This window comes from Aulostomus chinensis, chromosome 19 (assembly GCF_037954235.1).
Source record: "Aulostomus chinensis isolate RoL2024-O1b breed Wild chromosome 19, RoL_Achi_v1.0, whole genome shotgun sequence".
NCBI lineage: Eukaryota > Metazoa > Chordata > Actinopteri > Syngnathiformes > Aulostomidae > Aulostomus > Aulostomus chinensis.
Window position 1 is genome coordinate 58,683 of NC_141338.1, and position 8,818 is coordinate 67,500.

At 46.9% G+C, this 8,818-nt stretch overlaps 1 protein-coding gene across 3 annotated transcripts in view; it reads right to left on the minus strand.

Moving 5' to 3' along the window:
* The window catches only part of fer (fer (fps/fes related) tyrosine kinase), a 16,289-nt gene that overhangs the window by 1,394 nt on the left and 6,077 nt on the right, over positions 1-8,818 (minus strand). For 2 of the 3 annotated variants that reach the window (XM_086187524.1, XM_086187523.1), the window contains exons 5-19: positions 7,948-8,047; positions 7,455-7,638; positions 6,546-6,683; positions 6,331-6,450; positions 5,848-5,970; positions 5,095-5,293; positions 4,903-5,001; positions 3,978-4,184; positions 3,709-3,831; positions 2,449-2,505; positions 1,961-2,079; positions 1,000-1,094; positions 789-912; positions 478-632; positions 245-367 (exon numbers count right to left, since the gene is read on the minus strand). In XM_086187524.1, the coding sequence (XP_086043650.1) occupies positions 245-367; positions 478-632; positions 789-912; positions 1,000-1,094; positions 1,961-2,079; positions 2,449-2,505; positions 3,709-3,831; positions 3,978-4,184; positions 4,903-5,001; positions 5,095-5,293; positions 5,848-5,970; positions 6,331-6,450; positions 6,546-6,683; positions 7,455-7,638; positions 7,948-8,047 (1,966 nt within the window). The remainder of the gene's footprint in view (positions 1-244; positions 368-477; positions 633-788; positions 913-999; positions 1,095-1,960; positions 2,080-2,448; positions 2,506-3,708; positions 3,832-3,977; positions 4,185-4,902; positions 5,002-5,094; positions 5,294-5,847; positions 5,971-6,330; positions 6,451-6,545; positions 6,684-7,454; positions 7,639-7,947; positions 8,048-8,818) is intronic. The other variant, XM_086187525.1, reaches the window with a different exon arrangement.

Sequence of the window (8,818 nt, forward strand, 5' to 3'; positions counted from 1 at the left end):
TGAAATTCTGTTGCCATACATAACCTCCTGTTTGCAACTGGTCATCACATTGAAAAGGGGAGCCGTGCGCCCATGGAAATGCTCTGCATGATGTCATTTGCCACAGTCAAACTAATTTTGTCTGTTTTCAGATTCAGAAAACTTTATTTATCCCCATGGGGGCAATTAAGGATCTATGACACCACAGCTAGTTTGAGACAATTTTGGTCCAGTCTGCTGTGTTCAGGCACTTAAACCAGCTCACCTTTCTCCACCTGCTCTCGGGCCTGCTGATTGGTCATCCCAGGGTACGGGCACACCCCCAGACTGAAGGTTTCCCACAGCAGGATGCCATAACTCCACACATCACTCTCAGAGCTGTAACGACCTGCAGCAGTCAATGACAGCATGGGACACCCTCAGACAACTTCCATGGAGGTGACAGAATGGTGTCATAGACGTGACCGACAGGTGCCAGAGAGGCAACACAGTTGTTACCGTAATTGAGGGCTTCCGGCGCTGTCCATTTGATGGGAATCTGTTTCAGTCCAGACGAGGAATAAACACCATCGTCCTCCTGCCGACTCATCCCGAAATCACTAATCTTCAATACGCTCGACTCTCCAACCAGACAGTTTCTGGCAGCCAGGTCCCTGGCAGACAGACAGGTTTTTCGTCAACTCGGTGGAATCATGTGACCAGATATTGTAGTGTTGTATTAAAGCCTTGAACCTGAGACCGTGCTGTCATACATCAGTGAAGATGACTCCTAAAGGTGGTGGTAATCCAACATGCTCATCAGCATTTACCTGTGGATGCAGTTCTTACTCTCCAGGTATGCCATGCCGGCTGCAGCATCAACAGCAAAACGGACGAGCTGCTTAGTCTTCAACTCGTCCTTCTTCTTTCTCAGAAAGGACAGGAAGTCTCCGCCTGGCAAACGCAGCAGAGGTCAGCTGTAGAAGGAGGAGGACGAGTGAAGTGCGACCAGCAGAAGATGAGTGACAGCAATCCACCTACCAGGTACCAGCTCCATGACGATGTAGATGGGTTGCCTTTGTGTGCAAACGCCAATCAGCTTGACAATGTTGGGGTGGTCATATTGCTTCAGGATCCTGAAGCCGAGAACACATGGAAGAAAACACACAGGCTGCTTTACTAGGAATGCCCAGAACGAAGCATCACACCACCACTTGATGACGCCTGTGTAATATTAATCAGGGTGGAGAAAATACCTGCACCACCAGACACTAGGATGTTGTAGGTGTGTTTCTATGGAAATACCAGCATCCCTGATTAGTGTAGATGCAATGGAGGGGTGTCACATGATGTAAACCAGGAAGCAACAGGAATGATGGCAGAAGCCTGACAGAGGACAAGGCCCACAGTTGTCAGTTCAACCATGATGTTCTTCACAACCGCCCTGACTACCCTCCTGGCCCAGAGTTGGTTTCTAGGTTTCTCGGCTCACTGCAGGGGCCTCGCCCGTCACATGGCAGTTGCTGTCCTCCAAAGGAGTATGAAAGATTTGTCATTATTTGGAAATGCTGCAGTAATTCCAACTCCAGTTCAGTGCAGCATGACAGTGTCAGACCTCTGCAGATGGGCTTGGTCGGAAAATCTCCTGGCCAACGTCAGTCATTGGTGCAGCCAGTAGATCTTTACATCAACCGCATTGCCTGTTACCTAGCAACTGACTTTTATCATCTCATCTCATCTCAGTGAAGTCTGACCAAAATCTTATCTGGTGATCCTCATGGGTCAGTGGACGCCTGTGAATAACATGAAGAAATTCCCTCAAGGTGCTTGAAACAAACTACACACAAACTAAAGTGTAAATGGAGGATTCTCCAGGAATAACCAGAACCTTGTTGAGCGAAGCCTTAAAAAAAAAAAAAAAGCTGTCTAGGTTTTTTTGGGAATCATTATTTGAACCCAACTTTCTGACTCAGGGCTAAATAAACAAAAAGGTGCGACTCACCTGGCCTCAGACAGGAAGCGAATCTTCAGCTCAGGAGGCAAATCCTCTTTACATGTCTTCACAGCCACCGGTGTTTTGTCCCGCAACAGTGTCCCTTTAAATACCTCCCCAAAGTTACCCTGGCAACCAGCCAACAGCAGAGCATAAATGGCCAGCAAATACAGAGATAGCATAGCGTAGCACTGTGTGCACAGGACTCCAGATCAGTGGTGTGCTGAAGACATTTCTATGAGCTATACACAAATCGCCTTTTACTGGTTTTTAACTGTCCATTAGGAAACAACCAACTGTTACCATTCTTCAGCGCCACACATCAAAAATTCCACAGCAAAACTGGGGGGAAGACACTTATTAGTCCTGGTGCCTGCTGGACAGACCTCACAAAAGGTGACACCAGATAAACCTGAGGGCTGTTAAACTTGGTCTGGGTTAGTCTGGAGCCCTGTGTGCTGTGATTGGTGTACTGAAGAGGAACAAGAAGTGGTCACCTTGCCCAAGAGCTCTCCGAGCACCACATCCTCATGGTTCAGGATCCATTTCTTGTCCTGCAGACAGAAACTTCAACTCATCACCTGAGACTCACAGGTCCTGAATGTCCGCTGAGAGGAACGTCGGTGCTCCATCAAGGTGCAGTATCAACATCTCCCTACAGAACCCCTCGCACATTCACATGTTCTGACCTACAGCTTGCGCCCAGGTGAAGCTGCACAGGGACCCTTTCTTCCAGAGCTGTCTGGAAGCATAAGCTCTAGAAGGTAGTGCTGTAACTCTTGTACCCGCCCAGGGACCGGGCAACTCCAACCTTGTTACTTTTGTGTGCTGCCACTATGAAAATAAACAAACCCATCTAGATAGATGGGTCGATACAGACAGACACATTTTAAATACAGAGATGTCTTTCCAAGTCATTGATGCTGTGTCAGATTAAATGTGTTAAATTGTGCTCACACCAAACACGACGCAAATTTTTTGCGTGTTAAGATTACATGTAAAGTCTATGTAGAGAGGCGAATAGACGCAAATTCACGTGTATGCTAGCGAGGGGTGCGAATGATGCAACGCCAATTTTGCGTTAAAAATTATTGAAAATATTCAACTTGCGCAACAAATTTGCATGACACTGTGTCGGGAGAGCCTATCAGCGTTAAGATTTCCCTGGCCTCAGTGACATCACTGACTTCAACAGTTCTGGCGCTTGTAGTTGGTGTCCATCCATGATATCCTGGCACCAATCCTCGCCAACAAGTCATCAAAATGGGCCCTTGTCAGCCTGAAGTACTGCTGGAAACGGCCGTCGTCCAGGCACAGCTCCTGGAGAAAGGGTTGGAATTCACCCAGCTGTGCGCTCCTCCAGATTGTGTCATGGATCCAGATATGGCGGCGTTTGGTTTTCCGCCGTATCTGGGACTTCCACAACACATTCAAGCCAGCAACGGCTGTAACATCAGCCATGGTTGATGATGGAAAGAAATTCTCCTTGCAGAGGAAAAACGTTCACGCGAATGTCACGAATGTATAAAATGATCCAGCGGTCCAAATCGCACAAATAAAGCGACACAAAAATTCCCATCGCGTTTGGTTTGAACATGCCGTTACAAGAATGTATTTGTATTATTGATTTCAGTAAACTTGACATTAAACTGTGGCCCCCTGGAAGACCTTCAAGGACCCCTGGGAATTCTTGGACCACACTTTATCCAACATCCCCCATGTACATGTGAAGATGTATGTGTAAATATGAGAGTTGCCTTGACGACGGGGTTAAGCAGCACCACTCCAGACTTCTTGGTGACGACCTGCTTGGTGGTGAAGTGATGCTCTATGAGCTGGGGAATGGTGGCGAAGCCTGTCCCCTCGAAGCGGTATTGACTCTACGAACGAGAGGGCGAGAGAGAGAGAGAGAAAGAGAAAGAAAAAGAGAATGCAAGAGAGAGAGAGAGAGAAAAGAATGTTACTTCAGTGAAAACTCTTCCCACCTCCTTTTGTTCCCTGATGGAGTTGTCATGCTCAGACATACGTCAGCATACTGGATGATGAAGTGTCGTCTCTGCTCATCAGAAAACACCGACAGGACGTACTCGCCGGGTTTACCATGGCTTTCCCTCACCAGGAAGTCTCCCTGTTGCCGTAATAACTCCTGGGCCTCGGTACGGGGGATGGCACCGTGGTACCACTCCTGGTCTGCCAGAGGCCGTTCTGATGACGGGATCACATCGAAGAACTGCTGCAGGACACAAAAAGAAAAGACTTTCCTTTTCAGTCTTACATTTTACTCAGAATTTTGATGGACAGAGGGCACGCCCATTTGCAACTATGACACTTTCCAGCATTTTTTACCCCTGCTGGCACAGATGTGGCACATCTCATTTCATTTGGAAGGCCTGGCCTGATGCACTTCAGATGTGATTAATACAATGCCATAGATACATACCCATATGACAAACATTGTATTTGTATGGTTTCATGTGCTCTGTTATTAAAAGGTGGTTGGTTTTGATGGACTGCTGATGGAACTTAGGGTTCTGCTAAATCTGGTGCACGTTTGTACCTCCTGAAAATCATATTAAATTGTACACTGTTGTTTTTGCTAAGTAAACTGAACACCATATCCTTAAACTGACAGTGGCAGCAAACACTGGCATCAGAGCCGCCTGAATGACTACATCAGGTGGTGCTGGGGGCATTCTTACAACCCGTGTGAGAATGCCTCAGTCTCACTGTCTGTTTGATGGCCCACTGGTACTGCGAGACATCAGAACATCAAGTACCCAAAATGCCTTGAACCTGAACAACAGCCGTGTTTGTTGTTTTTGTGTCCTTGCTGGAATTATTGAATTACTAAAGAGCCCAATGCCTGCTAGCTACACCCTACGGAGGATCAAGACTGGCATCATGCTGCTGGTGGGTGCAATCTAAACACACCAACAGATGCCATGGCTCACCGAGGTTGAGGATCCCAGCATGGCCTTAGGTGATCGAATCATACCAGCCAAAGAGTGACGCAGTGTATCAAAGCGTGAGCTCTTCTCCTTTGTTTTATCCTGAAAACACACACACAAAGAAATGGGGGGCCATTATTTTGAAAATTTTGATTTGAGCATCCTGTCAAACTTCAGGGAGGGAGAAATTATTACAGTGGATCCGACAGAGCGTGCATCATCCTCATACGGGAGCGCAGGTGGAGGTGGCGGTGGAGGTGGGGAGGCAGAGGCAGCCATCTTGGCATCCAGCAGAGCCTTCTGGGAGGAGAGACGGGCCTCAAAGCCCCGCAGGGTTTGGACAGTGTGACGGAGCTCAAGGAGCGACAGTTTCTGACTCAGGAGGAGGACACAGCTGAGAACAACAGGTGGGTGATAGAGAGAAAGATTTTTTTATTTTATTTTTACATGGTATTCATTTTGAGGAAACTCCAGTTAAAATCATACTTTTGTCAGGAACTACGAGGCAGGAACAGTTTTAAAACCAACAGCAGTATCAAAGCACATCCTGTCCACCTCTGAAATGTGACAGAGACCCTCAGAAGTTGAGATGTGAAGAGATGAATATCTGAGCCCGAGCCCCTCCGAGCCCCCAGGTCCACCTTCCCACAGACAGTAAAGACGATGTTCAACACACGCAGAACACTAAAGACACACCCTTCAATCACATTAGCGTCCACCTCAGAGAGAAACACCTTTGTTGTTAGGCCCCCATTAACACCATCCACTGAAGCTCCCCAGCCTCCACCTCAATACAGTCAGGAAGATCTAAGGGAATGCAGTATCACGCCAGCACTCTGTCCTGTCATGTCAGAGTCCCAATGGCTGAAGAGGTGAGTTGGAAACATACAAGAGTGCCATCAGTCTGCTCCTTACTGTGTTACATGACAATGCAGAAGAGACACTCACTCGCTCTTCCTGTCTGCATTCTGCTGGTTCATCTGGATTTTTGCATCAAGGTCATCCACTAGCGCCTCCTTCGTCCGTAGATTCTGCTGAGTTAATGCCAGCTCCTCTGTTGCTGACGACAACCTGCCCAAACAAACAAAGTACATGAATGAAAGGGATGACAACAAGCAGGGACACACAAAGAAGGGTATCTGTGTCCAGAAGCGACTTGGCCGGCTTGACTGGCAACATCCTGTTCGCCCCCTGCCAACTTGAATATGGATCAGTGATTTAACTGATCAGCAACTTTCCAAACTTTATCAGTTATTTCATTGGTGTTGTGTCATGTGTATCAGCTGCGACGAGAAAATGTATTTAAGGTGGCAGCACATGAGGTGACAGTTGGGGGAAGGCCCAACCATCACCCACCTCAGTTTACCAGCGCCATCATGGCTGAAAAAGATTTGAGGGTTAATTGCAACACTTCAGGCTGCAGTTCCTCACATGGCTTGCAGGCTGTCAGCCGTCAGCGTGTTCCACAGGATCTCATTGGCTGGCAGGTTGTCCGTCTCCTCCAGCAGAGATGTGTCAAACTCCACTTTGGCCTCCGGAGTCTCCGGGGACCTGTGGTAGAAAACATACAGTCACCACACACCAAGGGACACAAGCCATCGCCACAGCAACAAAGAGACTGGTGAGCAGAAAGGTAATGCTCAGACCTGTAGGCATCGATGAAGTGCTGATACTCTGCCAGCGGGTCGATCTGCTGTATAGCTGCTGAAATCTCCTGATGAACTTTGACGATCTCCTCTGTTAGCAGGCTGCTGATGTCACAGTACTCCTCAAGGATGCTCTTCCTGTGCACACAGCATCAAACTCCATCAGGATAGTCGTTCACCTCATAACAAACGCTGATTTTTTGGGCCGTTTTTTCATCATGGTATGTCATCATCACCAGATGATGTCATGTTTTTATCCATTCTCATACAATTAACATGACAATATAACCCTTTCACCAGTTAACCCTTCCTTGAATGACACATGAGCAATGGTGAGAAAGACAGCCTGAATGATGATTATGGCAGGTAGCCACGGTTGATTCAGGCAGGTCAGGTCAGAAATATGGACGTTCCATGGCCAAATTAGTAAATAAGATGTCGCAGGTCGACAAGTAACATCATAGGGGTGCGGTCAGGCTGCAGAGCAGTGGTCCACTGACACCTCCATGGTCATGTCTGACAGCGGCCAGCTGTTACTTTGGCTATCGGACAGCTGAGAATGTAACACTCCCCTGCCTGTGTCTTGTCATTTCTCTCTTCCACAACTGAGCAGCTGCTCATGTGAAATTTTTTCTTCATCTTATGTATGTGCGGTACCACAGGAGTTTGCAATTTTCTCCCCCCTTTGTAATGTGACATGCATGATGACGAGGAACCATTTATTCATAGGTCATCTTCACAATGTGACTTCAACAGTTCAATGCTTGGAATTTTGTTCTGTTCTGCACCTCTGATGATTTTGCTGAATGACAATAAGAAATATCTTGATCTTGCCAATCATCAGGTAGTCACAAATACTTCCCTTACACTGTTCTCGGCCAGTTAGCGTGTCATAGTCAGGTGACTCACAGGGCCAGCGTCATGTCCTCCTGCATCCTCTGTAGGGCGTCAAGCAGAGCGGGTGCCGCATGGCGTCTGTGTTCATCCTGCTGGGTTTGAGCGCCACACACTGCCAGGACATACTGGTTGTGCAGGTTGTGAAGCTTTGCTGTTGCCTTGTCATAACGCTCATGAGCACGCTCTGCCTCCCGACCTAGGATTGGACAGGAAAACAACAAGGAGAAGGAGGCATCAGGAGAAGGGAGTGAGGGAACATGAGTCGAAAACATTCCAATATTTTTTTTTCCCAGTGGAGTTTTTAATGAGGGCAGGAATGGAGCCATGCCTGCTGCCTTACTGTGGTACTTTCAATATTCAGAAGTCACATGACCATGTTAACTGGATTGCTTGTTTAAATATGGAGGGAATGTTTACAACCTCAAAACAGATTCAAACATTTCACACCAGGATTTTTACTGTTAAAAACTACGTCCCTTAAATACAAAGGTTTTCAGGATGAGACCTTTTGCCAGAGCTTCCCGGTATTTCTCTTTGGCGTTGTTTGCATCACGGCTGAGCTGACGATACGTTGACTTCAACTTGTCCAGGTCACTCCTGGTTACCTAGCAACAAGAGTAAGTGGTGAAAGAAAACTTGACAAGATTCAACTGAACACACACACACAGACAAAGACAGACAGACAGACAGACAGACAGACAGACACACACACACACACACACACACACACACACACACACCTCTGCTTTATTCCTTAGTTGTTCTGTACACTTTTTAGTGCGAATACATTTTGCATCATCGTCAGTCAGAAATCACATGGTCGTAGAGTGCTGCTTCTGTCTGCAAGAGTTATCAAATTTTATTTTCCCATATTGCAACTCACCATGATTGGTTGACATTATCTCAGTGCAGAAATCAGCAGCTCATACTTGTGCCATTATTGAACCACTGCTCGCCAAAAACAATTAAATAACATCGCACGCCAACTCCACATCACCTGGACCAGACGTAACAATCTATGATCCAAAATGGCTGCAGCAGGAAGTGACCACAAACAACAGAGGTTCAGTTTTGACCAGACTGGAGGTTCCTGGGATTCTGTGAGACCGTTGTCACATTAAGGTTGACTGATAATTGCTGTGGAGTCTAAACCGCCATCCACAGCGCTGATATAAATGCAGTAAAAATGAAGCTTTAATCCGTATTCCCACTGACACTTTAAACACGACAGTGTGGTCAGAGGATTATGTATTTTTAGTTCATGGTTGTTCTACGATTGACAGAGTTGTTTGGGTTTTTTTGCATCTCCTACTCCTCCTTACATGTGAGGTGTATGTAATTACATATCTATGCCCCTAGACGGAGACAGGCAGCTC